We start from the raw sequence: 15,749 nt of genomic DNA, 5'->3' as shown, positions 1-15,749 counted from the left end.
AATCATATCTCATTGCGGCAGAGCATGGCACAACTAGGTAGGATAACCTAGCTAAGTACCCACTTATATAGCCATACTGCTGTGACAGATCAGATAATAACTGATAAGAGCGTTATGGCTTTAAATGCTTCTAATTGTATGCCTGTCTTCCTTGTCAATTATTGGTCGTGTGTTCTGCAAAGCATTAAAGAGGCTTTCAACAATCATACCTCGTTGGTGAGCCTCAACAGAGCTATAGGGCTACAAATAAGAATATATCCCGAGAGCTCAACCTCGACACCTAGATACATAGTAATATGTAGGTAGAGACATGGATTTCCTGTACCATTAGGTATGCTGTATGCATAACAACCTTGGATGTCGATCGGGGTCCTTACATGGTATTTCCAACATGGTAACTATTTGTAGCTGCTATATAGGTAGTTACATCATAAGCTCCAAGACTAACCTGCTACATTGACATATGTACTTGGGGTATTAGTTCAGCCTCGAGTCCTAAGCTTACATACGTGTACTTCAAGTAGGTATCTAGGTTAGGGTAGACATAATCCCTGCCGAATCTCCAGGTCTTTTAAGTGTTTTCAGGTGGGGTCGCATGCTCCAGGCCCTAGATTAACATGCTCGCATGGTGTGGGGACTGCCTTCCTAGGAACTCCGACTCGGCTGGCCCTGGCCTTTTGGTTTTAGTGCCTTTGTATAATTCGGCCGTCATCGCAAATCGGAAATTCGAATTCGAACTTCTTATTTTTTTTCACCAAATCCACTTCCCGCCGGTAGCCGCAGGTATGTCTTGATCAAATACTCTCCTTCATCGTGTCTCCAAGTTTCACTTTTCAGCTCACTCATGTTCAGTCTGCTCATCATTAGTTGTTTAGTTTACAGAAGCTCGAAAACCATCGCCCATCATGTCGCAAGATAAGCCCCTCCCGTTCATATACACCTTTGGCGCAGGTCAGTCGCAAACTTCCAGTCTTTGCCGGGAGGCATGCGCGCCACGAACTAACACTCTGAATTAGGTGCCATTGCCGGTATTTCGGAGGCAAGTGACGGATTCTATGCTTTCCAGGCATGACTATATACTTATCTGATATTCTAACTCTCCTCACAGATTCTGACCATGTATTATCCTTCCTCAACATCCGCATGCCTACTGGGTCGTGTATAGCATGCCGCGTAACTAATAACAAACCAGGTACCCTTTGGACGTTGTCAAGACAAGAGTGTAAGCAGCAATGTGATGCTATTCAACCGTCATGGCTGCTCGAAACTAAACACACAATAGACAACTCCAATCGGGCAAGGCAACTGGTGCGGATGCTTACACTGGCATGGTGGACTGCTTCTCGAAGATCGTGCGCAATGAAGGGTATGGCGCCCCCCCTACCTAATCACGAGGTTGTGACATATGTGCTTATCTGAACTTCCAGTTTCTCGAGACTATACCGAGGTATCACCGCGCCCATTCTAATGGAAGCCCCGAAGCGTGCTACCAAGTTTGCCGCCAACGATGAGTGGGGAAAGTTCTACCGCAAGGTGTTTGGAGCCGAGAAGATGAACCAGTCCCTCTCCATCCTGACAGGCGCATCTGCCGGAGCCACTGAATCCTTTGTCGTCGTGCCCTTTGAGTTAGTCAAGATCAGACTGCAAGACAAAGCCTCTGCAGGAAAATACTCTGGCATGATTGATGTCGTTGCCAAGACAATCAAGAACGAGGGTCTCCTAGCCATGTACAACGGCCTGGAGAGCACCCTGTGGCGCCACATACTCTGGAACGCCGGCTACTTCGGCTGCATCTTCCAGGTCAAAGAGCTCTTACCAAAGGCAGAGACCAAGAAAGGCGAGATCCTGAACGGCCTGCTTTCCGGCTCCGTCGGCGGCACGGTCGGCACCATAATCAACACACCCATGGACGTCGTGAAGTCGCGCATCCAAAACAGCCCCAGAATTCCCGGCCAGACCCCCAAGTACAACTGGGCCTGGGGAGCCTGCGGCACTGTCATGAAAGAGGAAGGCTTTGGTGCGCTCTACAAGGGTTTCCTGCCCAAGGTCCTTAGACTTGGTCCCGGAGGAGGTATCCTCTTAGTTGTGTTCACGGGCATGATGGTAAGTCTCAACATCTCCAACCTACCAACAGGCCAAATGTATTGGGCAAAATCACTAACAATTTTTCACCTACAGGATTTCTTCCGTTCCATACAAAAGCCATAAAAAGCCATCATAAAATCAAATCAAAGTAACCTACCTGTTCTGCACGGTTTGAAATTTCTAGGCATTGATATGATACCTCTCTCTATCTCTCTGTTTGGCTGGCTATTTGCATATTGGCTCACAGCAGGTGTCCATAGAGGCATAGAGGCATACACATTTCGCACGCGCTTTGTTCTCAATACTAGTCCATGTTCCGATTGTGTGCTTCTCTGTCCTCATTAATGGTTCATATTGCTTTTCAAATGTGAGATTAACATGATCGTCCTCATGGAACGGATGAGTTCCGTAGGCATCTATCTAGATAGAGCCTAGCTACCAAGCTAGGCCGAGTACTGTACATTCACAATCAAAGAAATTTCCCACAACTACTATTATCAAATGTTTTTTTAACGCCAGCTGTGTGATTTGCTAACCATGGTATCTACCAACTTATGTATATATCCCACCTAAGCACCTAATCAAACACAACCTTGCGCCCCTGAAAGGCAATCTTCTGCCCTTCCTCCTTAGCCTTCTTAGCGGCCGCCCAACTCGGGTGCAGGGGCCCCGTGTCGTCTCTGCTCGGGGGAACCTTGGGCTTCTCGGGCATATCTCGGAAACCACCACCACCACCACCATCCTCTCCTCCTCCCGAAACATGCTGCTGGCGGTCCGGGTGGATATTCCTGTTATCAAACGGATTCCGGATCCCCTTCTTCCAAGGCTTGTTCCCGCCGCCGTCCTCGTCGTCGCCGACGGCGCCCCGCCGCATGTCCCACCCCTGGTCGCGCCCCTTTGTCTCTTGCTGCTTCTGCACGTGCTTCGCCTTCTCCTTGTACTTCTTCTCCCAGATGGCCTGGCGCGCGCGCTGGCCGCGCCGGTTCTTGCGCGCCGAGGGCCCGACGTCGATGTCGGAGGCGTCGGACTCGGAGCCCGATATGTAACCCCCCATCAGCGTGGGCAGGAACGCGGAGCCGCCGGTTGAGATGGGGCCGGTTTTGGCTTTCTTTGGTTTCGGGAGGGAGGCGGAGGCAGTGGAGCTGTCGCTTCCGGATACTTCTGGATCCGAGTCGGGCTCGGGCTCGGGCTCTGAGTCGACAGACGATAAAGATATGTCGTCGGATGTCGTCGTCGGTTTTCGGATCGACCTCGCTCTACTATCGACAAAGTCGTCTTCTGCATCGGAACCATCCTCGTCTGAATCATCTGACTCGCTGGAGCCTGCCACAAAATCGTCGTACCGCGACCACACTCGCTCCTCCGCGTCGCTATCCGAGAACCCTTCAAACGGCTGGTCATCTACCTCGTCCTTATCCTCGTCCTCGTCGCTGCCGAGCTCTTCTTCGTCAATCGTAGCTTTATCCCGTTTCCTTTTCAAAAGCACAGGTTCCGGCTCAACCTCAGGATTCGACTGCTCCCCTTCTTCACCCGCCTCCTCTCTCTCAGGAATAGCCACCTCGTCGTCCTCTCCTCCACCAGCTTGCTCATCTTTACCCTTCCTCCGCTCGTCACCTTTCGTACCTTTCGTCTCTTTTATCTCTTTCGCCTTACTCTTCCCCCCCTTCTTCGTCTTATCCGGCATCGGCACCCTCAGCGCAATGCACGTGCCCATCACCGCCTCCTCGACCACATCCCGTATCTGCTTGCGGTTGCACAGCGCGCTCGTCACATTATGCAGCGCCGTCTTCTCCTCCTCCGACAAACCCTCCGGCTTCGGGATCGCCCGTATGATGTCGGCCGGCAGCTTGGGCGCCTCGGCCACGCCCTTCACTTTCAGCAGCGACGAGCACAGGTGCGCGTGCGCGGCCTGTTGCAGGTCGAGGCTCTATGCGTGTTAACCGTGTTTGCTCCTTTTTCCACTTGACAATGATTGATTGATTGATTGAGGTTAGGTTATACCTTCAGCACGGCAATCTCCCGCTCTAGCCTCGTGACCTTGAGAGGGTCGCTTTGCGCTTCGCGGATGCGCTTGCTCAGGCGCTGGCGCTCGAACCCTTTGGCCGCCTTCATGCCGCGCGCCAGTTCCTTGTGCCATTGTGTGAGTTTTTCTGTGAGGCTGGGCTCGTGGCTTCGTTTTCGTTTCGGCATTTTCGCGGGTATGGGGGGTGTGGTGGTTGGGTTTTTGAGAAAGTGAGGTAACTAGGAATTCTAGCTGCGAGAGATGCGCAAGAGGTTTAGGTTTAGTTAGTTAGTTATCTCTATTTTTTGATAGGTGAGAAATTTCCAAAGTGCTTGGTATTTGAATATGCTACTAAGAGAGTCTGAGATATGCATGTAAGCTGCATTGGCCTTATCCACAAACCTACCCCCCTTTTTCGAGGGGTTTACACTTTACAGATGTTCATGCAGGATACAAGTCGAGATAAGCATTTAATTATTTCAAACGATTATGAATTCCTCCTCTAAACCCGCCTCATCGCCTTGTTGAAACACCACAGTTTTATCCAACACCAAAGGCTCATCCTTATCACCTTCGGCTTGACCGTGGTACTGGAACCAACCACAGCGGACAAATACTTGGCACTGGCCATTTTCAATCCGTCGCAGCAGCAGGCCTCTGACCCCAAGTACCCCACGATCTTCGTATTGGTGGGCATATATAGGCCAAGCACGATACGCATCGCTCTCATTCTCCCCCCTCCCTTTGAGAGCACGGTCGAGCTCGTCGCGGCAGTCCCATTTCACATGCCCTCTCCCCAGACCTTCTAGCTGCAATGCAGCGAAGTATTCCTCTGCAGTCAGAGCCTGCACTCTCGCAGGAATTAGACTTCCGCAAGCTCGCGCACTACCAGAAGTAGCAACTCCAATAGCGCTATATTCTTCAGCAGTAGAGAAGCGCGCCTTCGCTACCGGAGAAAGGAAAGGTTCGTCGGGTAGCATGCTGCTCGTAGTAATCCTAGGGTGCGTCGAGATCGGGAACGCAAAGCTCACTCTTCCAGGAATGCTTAGCCACGACCATGTTGGAAAGCGATCCGTAGTATTGTTCCGATAAGGAAGCCCTCGGCTGCCCTCGCCATAATCACATACAACGTCCCAAGCAAGTTGTTCCACGAGGTCTGCAGACCAACAGCCGTGGGCATATGTCAGAGAGTCAAAGAGGCCAGCAGCCCCGGGCGCAGCCAGTAGCGGTACACATTCAGCTATACTATTGATCACGGCAGCTCTGTCTTCCGTTGTTTGTATACTAGTCATGGAATATGCTGCGATGGTCTTTGTCCACATTGCAGCCAGGCATTTCTGGAATGACTCAAACCCAAGAAAATTGGCATCGTTTGACGAACCCGCCTCAGAAACGGACACTGGTGGATCAAAGTTCGCATATGATTTGTAGTGCCCCCACATGGAGGGCTTGTGTACTGCAAGCTGGCCAAGAATCTCTTCTTGATTATCAGAACTCCTACAGTGGTTACCAGTCACAGCGAGGGCCTCACTGCACAATGCTCCTCGTCCGTGATAGCATTGCCACCAGAGCTGGTCTTTCCCACAGTAAAGAGTGGCAGGGGAGAGGAGAGTCGCTTGGTAGAAGAGAGCCGAGTTCCACAGGAGAGAACCAGTGACTGAATCCTGGAAACCCTCGTTCCTATATATTGCAAGTTTCTGCTCCGGGGCCCATTGCGGTCTAACAACAGGCATTCTGCTTAATTCCCTACTCGAGGACAGCAGAGGGTCAGACAACTTTGCACAAGTCATAGAGGCGATATTAAATACACCTCCAGCAAATATGTGCGCGGTAGTGATTGGGTCTTTGGTATAACTAGGGTCGAGCTTAGGAACCCAAAGGCATTGAACGCCAGCATCAAATGCAATTTGTGCAGCCTGGCGGAGACAGCCTGGGAGTAGCGAAGTCGAAGTCCACGAGTGCACGTTCTCAAGTCTGAGCTCTCCGCTAGCCGCCATGTCATCGGTCCAGTCTGGACAGCTGACTGTGACATAGAGCGAGCCCGTCGATGGCTGTTGGCCTGGAATATACTCGCGAATCGTATAAGACAGCTCTGCATCGTCGCCTTCTTTGCTTAACTGAATAAGACGGGAAGGACGTCTCAGGGCTTTTTGCGATCTGGTGCGATGGTTCCGGCACGAGCTGTGAAACTCAGGACTTTCGGAACGTACACAGTCCATGATCCAGTGGTGGCAGAGATTCAACCCTTCGAGCTCATTGTCATGATTACCTCGACTTCTTTCCACTAGACGAATCATTAGTAATTCTCACCAACTTCATCAAGTCAAGTTGATATAGGCTGACCTTGAGCCGCTTTAAAGAAAACTGGTCTTTTCAAATTATTGACATTGATGAAAATTGTGATTTGAAATTCGTCTTTGTGCTTGGTGATATGAAAGCTGGTCGCATTTTTATCTGGCAAGACAGAGATGGGCTCAGGGGGCAAGGCGGCAGCTACCGCAACGCATATAGGACATTTGGCTTCCACTGCATGCGTCAGTGAGGCGATAGAATGGTGATGGGCCTTCGCAAAATCAGGGCGTATGTGAAAAACTGAAGTTAGACTCGAAGGCTCTGTGGAGGAGTCAAAAATCTGAAGGCAAGAAGAGCAGAAGGGGGATTTTCCTATAATAGTCATTTTTCATGACAGAGAATTAATACCTAGGTATGTATGCAGATGTTGAGATGTTAGATGTTCTAGGAATTATAAGAATGCGAACATGATGGTATTTTATATACCTACCCACGGTAAGTAGAAACTACATCCTACACTGACTTCACCTTCAATGTTGTATGTAATCGGGTACCTTTTGATATATCCCCTGGCCTTGTCAGCCTGCAGGCACAGCGGTAGTCTTGCCACCAACAATGATCTGAGCTCACTACTGCAGCAATGCGGCACTAGTCAAGCAACAGCAGGCGAAGGATTCGATTGAAGAACAAGGTTCAATGACCAGGTATAGCCAGCACCATATGTCATGCATTGGCAGCTGCAGGTGTTGCCATCCTACAATTACTTCTAGACCTGTTGAGCTACTGCATATGAAGGAGATGATGAGGGAGATGAGTTGCAGGTAGTAACAAAATGAGATGATCGTCTTCTAATGGGACAAACTATTTCGTGAATCCGAGCCGTAGGAATAACAGTGAGGACAAATGCACTCCTTCGGAGCATTTCAGCTTAAAGACCTCGAGTAAATGTTGATTGATGAAGAAGAAGAAAAGGAAGTGTGTTACTCATCAGGTTTGGATGGCATACTGCTGGTGACGTAATATGCTATTTCTTTTATAGAGAATTATGAACATTTCGAGGCTTATCTAAAAGTAACTATATCGCATTATGTCCGGTTATCTCCGATTGAGTCCGAGTCTCCGAGAAGTCAATTAATTGAAGCTTCAATTATGTAATACTGTTGTACCTCCCAAAAAAAAGAAACGAAAAAAAAAAAAAAAAAAAGCATCGATCAACCGAATTTTTGAGCTTCTACTCTACTTCGTCAAGCTAAGCCCACTCAACTCCACCAAAGGACCTTCGCGACGTGGCCCTCCACCTCTGCCTAGCACCTCTCAGCCTAAGATTAATTCCAACAAAAAAGTAGAAATACTGAGCAACAAGCAAAAAGGCAACAAGAGAAGTGCGGAAAAGTTGCAGAGGCAATAAACCAGCAACAGTCATGTCGTCGCTGGTTAGAGCGGAGAGGGTGCTCTCGTCCACCTTACCAAGAGGACTCAATAACCCGAAAACAACTTCTCGATCTTTACTAGCACCCACACTCGCCTTGGCCTCACTCCGAACCTTCCACGATACTGCGAGAGCCCTCGCCCCGTCGCCGCCCACTATCAGCGGACTCGGCACCGTCCCACCCTCCTACTTCCAGCGCCCCTCCTTGCCCGCCAACACCATCATCCGATTCGTACCACAACAGACAGCATGGATTGTCGAGCGTATGGGCAAGTACCACCGCATCCTCGAGCCGGGCCTAGCTATCCTCATACCTTTCCTCGACCGAATCGCCTACGTCAAGAGCCTCAAGGAAGTAGCGATAGAAATACCTAGCCAGAGCGCCATCACAGCCGACAATGTGACGCTGGAGCTAGACGGCGTCCTATACACCCGAGTCTTTGACGCATACAAGGCCAGGTACTTATAACCCCTCCAAGTTTGCTGTTACTCATGCTAACCAGCATCCCCCCACTTCCAGTTACGGCGTTGAAGATGCCGAGTATGCCATCTCGCAGCTCGCACAAACCACCATGCGCAGCGAGATCGGCCAGCTATCCCTCGACCACGTGCTCAAGGAGCGCGCCGCCCTCAACACCAACATCACCGCCGCCATCAACGAGGCCGCGCAAGCCTGGGGCGTCACCTGCCTGCGCTACGAGATCCGGGACATCCACGCGCCCGCCGCCGTCGTCGAAGCCATGCACCGACAGGTGACAGCCGAGCGGTCCAAGCGCGCCGAGATCCTCGAGTCCGAAGGTCAGCGCCAGAGCGCCATCAACATCGCCGAGGGCAAGAAGCAGTCGGTGATCCTGGCATCCGAGGCGCTGCGCGAGGAGAACATCAACCGCGCGACCGGCGAAGCCGAGGCTATTTTCATGAAGGCCAAGGCCACCGCCTCCGGCATCGACGCCGTCGCGCGCAGCATCAGCGAGGGCGGCGCCTCCGCCCACGGCGCCGTCTCCTTCAGCGTCGCCGAGAAGTACGTCGACGCCTTCGGCAAGCTCGCCCGCGAGAGCACCGCCGTCGTCGTCCCCGGCAACGTCGGCGACATCGGCGGCATGATCGCCACCGGCCTCAGCGTCTTCGGGAAAGTCGGCGAGGCCCAGAACCGCACCATGGCTAAGCAGTTGATTGAGCAGCAGCAGAAGCAGAATGACGAGGCGGAGGAGGTCGGGCCCGATGGGAAGCCGAGCAAGAAGAGCGTGGTTGACTCTATGGTTCGCGAGTTCGACAATACGGCGAGGAGGAAGTGAAGGGAGAGTAAAACCTAACAGAGAGATGACGCAAACAAAAAACGGAGGGAGATAAACCCTCAAGACAAAACGAGCTATAAAGGGGGAGCTTTGTAACACTAAAAAATACCTAGGCAACGTAGGCAGGAGCCGGTTGTTCTCCTGTCTATGAAAAAGGGTGGACGAGAAAATGAATCTATAAGAAGGGGTACGGGGGCAAAGGGGAAAGGGGGGCATGCGGCGGATGGTGGGCGGCAGGCGGCAGGCGGCGGAAGCAAAATACCTCAGGGTAGGGTAGGTAAAGGGGGGCTGACCAAAAAAAAAAAGAAAAAAAGAAAAAAAAACACACAGAATCTCAAAATTGGCTGAGCATGGCGTCGGCGGGCACTGCGATTAAAAACAGAAGAGAGAGAGAGAGCATTGTCGGCATTATCACCACCGTTACCATTACCGTTACCATCACACTCATACTCATACTCATACGCATACCTAGGTATCTATCTAGGTTAGGTACTCACACTCATATTCGTACCTACTCATCATCACATGTAATATTAACGAGGAGTGAGAAACAGGTACTACTCCTACGTACGCTACGCAACTCAAGGTCACACACTCTCCCACATAGGTACATACTCACATACTCACCATACCTAAGTAGATGGATACAGAGCTAGGAGGTATGGAATGTCGAAATGAAGATATTTCGATTGACGTATCAAAATGTACCTACCTAATGGTCTAATGTTCTTAACTCTAGGTATTGAAGATTGAACGGTGAATGCGTGTGTATACGATGTCGTAATCATCTCCTGGATTCAAAGCAACCTAGGCTTCCTACGTCTAAACTATTACTACAAAGTTGGAACCCTCTTAACATTAAATCCCCAATTCCGACCCAACAACGTCCAATGCCTTCGTTAACTGCCTCAACACACCTTCATCACCACTCGTTCCCGCCACCCGCGTGGCACTCACTAATAGTGGATACAGCCTAAGTAGATGCTTACGGCTTTCACTCTCGACGTTGGGCGTGTCGGGAATGGCATCTGGCTCGCTCTTAAGCTCAATAAGACTCTCTAGTATCCGCGCTAGCTCGCGCCGTTGGCTGAGCGGTTGAGGCATATGGCCACGGAGTGGCTGGTCCGCGATATATGCTCTTATTGTCAATGCAGCACGTAGGATGAGGTATGACGCTGCCGTTCGGGCTAGTCGCACATTGAGAGCGTGCGGAGGTTCGAGTGTCATATTAATGGCCCCAGTCGTCCCCATTCTTGGTGGTAGAAAAGCTGGCGTCGGCGGTTGAACTGTGATTTTCGGCGTTGATGCCTCGTTATGGCTGGCTACTAAAGCAAACAGCTCATCTAAGCAGACATAGCACATCTTCTCGCGTTTAGCGGGGGGCGGGTCTATAGTACGGCCTTTTCGCGACTTGTATAGGTTAGACAGCCCAGCCACATCACCCCCATCGTTGCCATAAATGAGCGAGGATTCTGCCGGGGCGGGTATGTGGATAATGGACATCCGAAATAGATTTTCTGCGAATACCTTTCGTGTCCTGTCTGCTACGACTTCCGCGCCTAATGATGGAATGATGAGTTCGCGAAGTCTCAAAAAGGAAGAAATGTCGAAATTTTGGTCGTCTAGAATGTTCACCTGGTCTGGCGGTGCATCACAGTCTGCACTAATGATACCATTGGCGATGGTAACAATCACTTCCCAAATATCCTGGAGACTTGACCGCGAGACTTCGAGCTTATGGAGTTGTGGTAGGGTGGCTTCCAAAATAACCAACGAACATGTCGTTGATTGCTTCCAGGGTTGTTCTGACTTGGTGATAATGGGGAATCGGTACTTGAGCACAATTGGCCTTGATAAAGCCGTGAGAGCAGCCAAGAATGCGCCGTCGCCATAAATTTTGGCATCAGCAGCATGACTGACTATGAGCGACTGTAAAATTGCCATGCTAGATTTAGACATAGCAACATAAGTGCGTTTTTGTGTGTTCCGTTGCTTAGACATGTCGTACTCCTCCAAGAAGGCAAGTGATATGAATTCAGAAACCTGGGATATCAAAGCAGATGGTGCCCCAGGTATGTCTGTTCGAAGCATTTTTATCACTTCAAGTACTTGTCCTTGCAAAGGCGTGAGGTGGTCGATGTCAGCTATATATGACCCAGGGGTTGCCACCTGCATGACTTCTCGTAACAACGTTAGCATTCGGCGAATGCGATCGACAGTGAGATCAACTTGTATAAGACGATATACATCGCGGAGGGCCCCAACATAAGCGAGAAGACAAATTTGATTATCTGTTGTCCTACCGGTGGTAGCATTCTTCGAAAATGGGACGCCGCGAGACCACAAGTCCCAAGCCAGATCGATTGTAATTTTGTTGAAGTTCTGCTTTGTGCCGTTTTGGCTCTGCGAAAGCATCTGCGTCAACCCCTTAAAAGTTGCCGTGCTAATCTCAAGGACTTGGAAGTCCAGTAGATTAGCAAAATGAACCAGGAGTTGTTGCCAGTATGATTTAAAGGTCGGGTGGACGGTAAGCACATCAAGATAATTTGCAAGAAGACTAGATATGCCATTGAGCACCAAGACGGCTGTATCATGCCAGTCTTGTCGAGCTTTATCGTCATGCTCTGGTTTACGGATGTCTTCAAGTTCCTGCTCTAAGGAAGCAAGAAGTTTGAAGATAACCGACTTGATGCAGACAGACCATGCTTCAGAGCCAAGCCTATCTCCATACGCATCAAATATTCGTAATAACGTTTGTATTGCACCTTAAAATTTCGTCAGCGCAAAATCATTATATTGGATTTCAGGGAGGCATACTGTTCCTGAGGTCAAGCCTTTCATCGGTGGTTACGGTGGTCAATCTTAGTAAAAGAAGCATCCACAACGCTGCATCCGAGGACGCATCCTCATCATTAGATGCCTTCTCTACCAATGAAACTCCATTGGGATCGTCAACAAGGCTATCGGTAATCGGCAATAACTTGCTTCTTCCAGATAAGAAATCAGAAAGAACCCAGAAGAACGTGACAGTCTAGCAATTCAATGTTAGCACAGGGGTCAATGGTGTGAGTCTGGTGAGTCTGGTGCTTACCGTTAGTGCAATGTTTAGATCATCGTCTTGTGAGCAGAATTTGTACAGGGTATCAACGAGAATTAAAAAGCATGATTTAGGCAATGACCCGAGGAAGTCAGAGCAGATTAATTGTAAAGAGCTGAAAGCAGACCTGATGAGTTTGCTAGAACGTGTTGTGAGGGCTAGTGATTGTCCAGCAACGTCTCGCACGCCATTGTCATCAAATCGTTGAACGAATATACTACCTATGACCTCAAATGTGATCTCCCATCCATTGAGCAGCGCATCACCACAATCATCAAGTAGACTTTTAAGGCCTTCAAGAATAATTCTATGGATATCAACATCTGTCGAATGAGTGGCTACGGAGGCCGCTCGATTCTCCATCTGCAATGGGAGTAGAGAGTCTCGGAGAGCTTCCAATAGACGAAGTTGAACCTTACTACGGGTCTCATCGTCGAGATTAGCAACCTCTTTGGCAGCATCTAACATGAGATGGACTAGAATATCCGCTGCGCGGGTACGAATTTGCGCTGGTAAGGGGACAGAGCCTAACGTGGTAATTAGTTCAGAAGTGATACGTGTCCAGCCCGAAACATCTGCTGGAAACCCTAGGAGTCTCTCGATATTGATACTCGCGATTTCGCCAATTTTGGCGAGAGCAAACTGATCCTCTTGGCTTGACCCAGTAGCCACGGAAGTAATCACACTGAGGGGTCTCCGAGATTGGCCACTCGGTGACCGAAGACCAATTGTTGGCGATGTCGGAGAAGATGATGATTGAGGTCGGCTTGGTGGCTCGGAGGCAGACTCAGTTTGCTGGTCTAGCAAACCACAGAGTGCATCAACAACCTCCACAAAAGCCTCATTTGGGAAATCAACAGAACTTTCAAAGAGTCTAGATGCAGCAGTTTCAACAGCTCTTACTTCGGTATTGAAGTTGGCCAGGAGCGAAGCGGCTTCGCTCTCTGCTCGTGGATCTGAATCCTTTCCGGCGATTGGTGTTCTCCCGGGGGCCTTTCCAGTCATAAATAGAACAAAGTCTGCTTGCTGAAGCGTTTCGAGAACAATCGACCAAGATGGTCCAAGCGTAGGCCCAAGAGCAATACCTAGATTCAAAAGTGCCCGCAGACATAGAAGGTTTCGAGTATTCAATGTTTGTGGCACGGTGTTTGCTTCCACAGAGGCCTGTCTCTGCCTTTCCCCGGCGGCGCCGACTGGAGTCACGAGATTATCAACACTCAAGAGGCCTCTAGCGTTACTCAGAATACTGTTTGGTGTTTCCATAGCAGGGCTAGCAGCCATTGACTTGGACGGGCCGGTACTGAGACACGCAGAGAATACATTCGGTGGTACAGCTGCTTTTCCAAGGGTGGTGAGGAAAGCATCTCTTGGGGTTTTTAGGCGGAGTAGGCCTGCAACGTGCGTGAATTTTTGAAATGCTCGGACGAGGCCATGGTAGTACTCTGAGTCGAGGGCTGCATATAGGAAGGTAGAGCATGTTGCAAGAATAGCTGGCCAACACTCGTCAATGATACCAGCGCAGAGGTATACCTCGGCATGCAAAGGGTGGTCTTTGATATCCAAGGGGTTGAGAGGTACTGGGTTCTTCTTGAATGATCCAGATCTCTCAATTGAGGTCATTGTGGAGGTCCTCTCTATCGCCAATCTTGGCCCATTGTTTTCCTCCTCTATAGGAGCCGGCGATTGCCTTCCCATTTCCGACTGCTTTGCGGTGCGCTTGCGAGCTCTATTATCAGGAGGAACTGTTAACGGCAAGATAAACTTCGCTAACCCTTCGGACAATGAAGTAATACAGGACAAAGTCAATGCATAAATATACGACTCCGGAATCGGTGGCGGTTCGGTCTTGTCGAGATGGTCTATGCAAGCCACCCTAACCGTGCTCCATTGAGTGCTAATGCCAGTGTTATGGCCCTCGCCAACAGAGCCGCTGATTATTCCGGTGACTCCACTAGCTTCTAGCATTGCGTGATCCGAAGAACCTCCAACATTGGCATATGGATTGGCCACGGGAAGAGTAGACTGGTGGCCTAAACCAATGACCACTGGTTTCTCCGTGCTTACTCTAACAAACGTAGCCATCAAGCTTTTGAGAATGTCCTTCTCTCCCTCTTTAGAATCATAGAGGGCAAAAATGCGTCTTAGAAGAGGCGGTTCGGAAAATATACCACGAAACACTTCCATGCATAATGCTCTCCTCCAGACAGCCGTATCTTGGTCGAGCAACTGCGTTAGGGCATCAAGAGCCTCGCCACCTTCCGAGGGTAGTATATCCAGATGTTTCCTCAGAAGCGTGTAAAGGATACGTACGAGGCGAACAGAGGTCGCAAAATTTGGCCTCCCAGATAATGCTGAGATGATAAAAGGCATCACTCTTGTCCGGAGTATATGAGCTTGCTCCGGATGCTGGGGTTTGGTGAAAACGGAAGCATGTTGGCTCAAGACAGACTCTATCAATTCTAAGCCAAAGGTCTGAGGAAGTCCAGTAAACCGTAAATACTCTGGCCGCTGGTTCTCTGTCAATAGGCAGATGTCTTTGAAGATACGGTAAGCATCCATGGACGCTTCACGAAGCTGAACTTCGTCATCGCTAGTAGGAGCATACCCAACAAAATCTCCGTCAGGTTCCAATTCTAAGTCCAGTTAACTCCCCTATTTTCAAAATTAGTTCAGTTTAGACTCACTATCCTCGGCCACCACTTTTTCGAAAACAGTCATGACCAGCTGCTGAAGAGTGGCAGCAGATGTGTTGTTGACGATCCCATTCTTGGTAGTCTGAAGGATGAAGCAAATATTCAGGGCGGTCACTAAGAGGTCGCCTTGAACTTCCTTAGAATAATTTTGAAGCAAGCTAGGTAAGGCCTGCAAAATCTTAAGCTGAACATCTAGACCAGCCGAGGTTGCCTCGCGCAATGCTTCTAGGACGGGGCTCAACTTGGACCGTGGGAGAGCCCTCACAAGAATGAGGCGTGACAAGCAGACGATGGCTATTCCGGTAAATTTGGTATTCCTGGTTCCGCATGCTATCACAAAAGGGTTGACGAAGTTGACTTTTTGAGAGAGTTCTAAGCTATACTATGAGCACTCCCATATAAATAAATCTAACGAATCTGGGGTTGGATTATCGTACCGGCGGCAAGTTGTGCTTCGTTAGCAGCACGGATACTCCTTAACTCCTCCAAAGACTTCTCGGCTGCCTGTCTAAGATCATTGTGTTTCCGTTTACTCTCCTGTATGAGATTGGCTAATTCTGTAGAAAGAAGCTGGGTGGTCATCTTGGCCAATTAACTCGAACCGAATCCATCTGTGAGAAGCTATTTAAGTTTAGAAAGTGAACAGATTAAACGGATTAAAAGATGTTTATTTTCGCAGGTTATCAAAACAAAGAGATGAATGAATCAAAAAGTTCAAGAAGTTCAGAAAGTTGATTCAAGGTTGAATTTCTTTAATTTGTTAATTTGTTAATTTCACTGGTGAGTTTCAGTGAGTTGTTCAGAGCTTCCAGGTTCTTGCCAGATTCGTCACTCTTTGCTGTTGAGCCACGTGTTT

General features: G+C 49.5%; 5 protein-coding genes across 5 annotated transcripts; 2 read left to right on the top strand and 3 right to left on the bottom strand.

The window, feature by feature from the left end:
• The first annotated feature begins 487 nt into the window (after positions 1-487).
• On the top strand, positions 488-2,435 carry GGS25DRAFT_237744 (mitochondrial 2-oxodicarboxylate carrier 1). The gene is made up of 7 exons (XM_049257078.1): positions 488-951; positions 1,017-1,039; positions 1,109-1,119; positions 1,193-1,222; positions 1,283-1,366; positions 1,428-2,103; positions 2,179-2,435. Exons 1-7 carry the CDS (start codon positions 906-908, stop codon positions 2,206-2,208), a joined length of 900 nt encoding a protein of 299 aa, XP_049117859.1. The 5' UTR covers positions 488-905; the 3' UTR covers positions 2,209-2,435.
• On the bottom strand, positions 2,436-4,408 carry GGS25DRAFT_237806 (Bud-site selection protein). The gene is made up of 2 exons (XM_049257079.1): positions 4,087-4,408; positions 2,436-4,012 (listed from the first exon to the last, which is right to left on the bottom strand). Exons 1-2 carry the CDS (start codon positions 4,273-4,275, stop codon positions 2,663-2,665), a joined length of 1,539 nt encoding a protein of 512 aa, XP_049117858.1. The 5' UTR covers positions 4,276-4,408; the 3' UTR covers positions 2,436-2,662.
• A 1-nt stretch (position 4,409) lies between these two features.
• Positions 4,410-7,026, bottom strand: GGS25DRAFT_237834 (uncharacterized protein). The gene is made up of 4 exons (XM_049257080.1): positions 7,010-7,026; positions 6,870-6,948; positions 6,431-6,787; positions 4,410-6,371 (listed from the first exon to the last, which is right to left on the bottom strand). Exons 3-4 carry the CDS (start codon positions 6,762-6,764, stop codon positions 4,567-4,569), a joined length of 2,139 nt encoding a protein of 712 aa, XP_049117857.1. The 5' UTR covers positions 6,765-6,787; positions 6,870-6,948; positions 7,010-7,026; the 3' UTR covers positions 4,410-4,566.
• A 554-nt stretch (positions 7,027-7,580) lies between these two features.
• On the top strand, positions 7,581-9,311 carry GGS25DRAFT_237656 (uncharacterized protein). Its single transcript, XM_049257077.1, has 2 exons — positions 7,581-8,267; positions 8,329-9,311. The coding sequence occupies exons 1-2, from the start codon at positions 7,801-7,803 to the stop codon at positions 9,101-9,103; spliced, it is 1,242 nt and encodes a 413-aa protein (XP_049117856.1). The 5' UTR covers positions 7,581-7,800; the 3' UTR covers positions 9,104-9,311.
• Positions 9,312-9,718: 407 nt separating this feature from the next.
• On the bottom strand, positions 9,719-15,703 carry GGS25DRAFT_486607 (uncharacterized protein). Its single transcript, XM_049260648.1, has 6 exons — positions 15,331-15,703; positions 14,885-15,265; positions 12,195-14,833; positions 11,921-12,134; positions 9,847-11,868; positions 9,719-9,766 (listed from the first exon to the last, which is right to left on the bottom strand). The coding sequence occupies exons 1-5, from the start codon at positions 15,473-15,475 to the stop codon at positions 9,962-9,964; spliced, it is 5,286 nt and encodes a 1,761-aa protein (XP_049117855.1). The 5' UTR covers positions 15,476-15,703; the 3' UTR covers positions 9,719-9,766; positions 9,847-9,961.
• Between the last annotated feature and the right edge of the window lie 46 nt (positions 15,704-15,749).

Source organism: Hypoxylon fragiforme (genome assembly GCF_022984875.1).
Source record: "Hypoxylon fragiforme strain CBS 206.31 chromosome Unknown GGS25scaffold_4, whole genome shotgun sequence".
Lineage (NCBI taxonomy): Eukaryota > Fungi > Ascomycota > Sordariomycetes > Xylariales > Hypoxylaceae > Hypoxylon > Hypoxylon fragiforme.
This window is presented reverse-complemented; position numbering and strand designations above follow the sequence as displayed.

Bases quoted from the DNA above. Each gene is read 5' to 3' on its own strand.
- GGS25DRAFT_237744 (XM_049257078.1), top strand. From the start codon at position 906: ATGTCGCAAGATAAGCCCCTCCCGTTCATATACACCTTTGGCGCAG. The intron at 1,367-1,427 runs GTATGGCGCCCC...CTGAACTTCCAG, and splicing joins AAGATCGTGCGCAATGAAGG to TTTCTCGAGACTATACCGAG. The intron at 2,104-2,178 runs GTAAGTCTCAAC...TTTCACCTACAG, and splicing joins TTGTGTTCACGGGCATGATG to GATTTCTTCCGTTCCATACA.
- GGS25DRAFT_237806 (XM_049257079.1), bottom strand. From the start codon at position 4,275: ATGCCGAAACGAAAACGAAGCCACGAGCCCAGCCTCACAGAAAAACTC. The intron at 4,013-4,086 runs GTATAACCTAAC...TAACACGCATAG, and splicing joins GGGAGATTGCCGTGCTGAAG to AGCCTCGACCTGCAACAGGC.
- GGS25DRAFT_237834 (XM_049257080.1), bottom strand. From the start codon at position 6,764: ATGACTATTATAGGAAAATCCCCCTTCTGCTCTTCTTGCCTTCAGATT. The intron at 6,372-6,430 runs GTCAGCCTATAT...TGATTCGTCTAG, and splicing joins TTTCTTTAAAGCGGCTCAAG to TGGAAAGAAGTCGAGGTAAT.
- GGS25DRAFT_237656 (XM_049257077.1), top strand. From the start codon at position 7,801: ATGTCGTCGCTGGTTAGAGCGGAGAGGGTGCTCTCGTCCACCTTACCA. The intron at 8,268-8,328 runs GTACTTATAACC...CCCCACTTCCAG, and splicing joins TTTGACGCATACAAGGCCAG to TTACGGCGTTGAAGATGCCG.
- GGS25DRAFT_486607 (XM_049260648.1), bottom strand. From the start codon at position 15,475: ATGACCACCCAGCTTCTTTCTACAGAATTAGCCAATCTCATACAGGAG. The intron at 14,834-14,884 runs GTGAGTCTAAAC...AACTGGACTTAG, and splicing joins AAAAGTGGTGGCCGAGGATA to AATTGGAACCTGACGGAGAT. The intron at 11,869-11,920 runs GTATGCCTCCCT...CGAAATTTTAAG, and splicing joins AAGGCTTGACCTCAGGAACA to GTGCAATACAAACGTTATTA.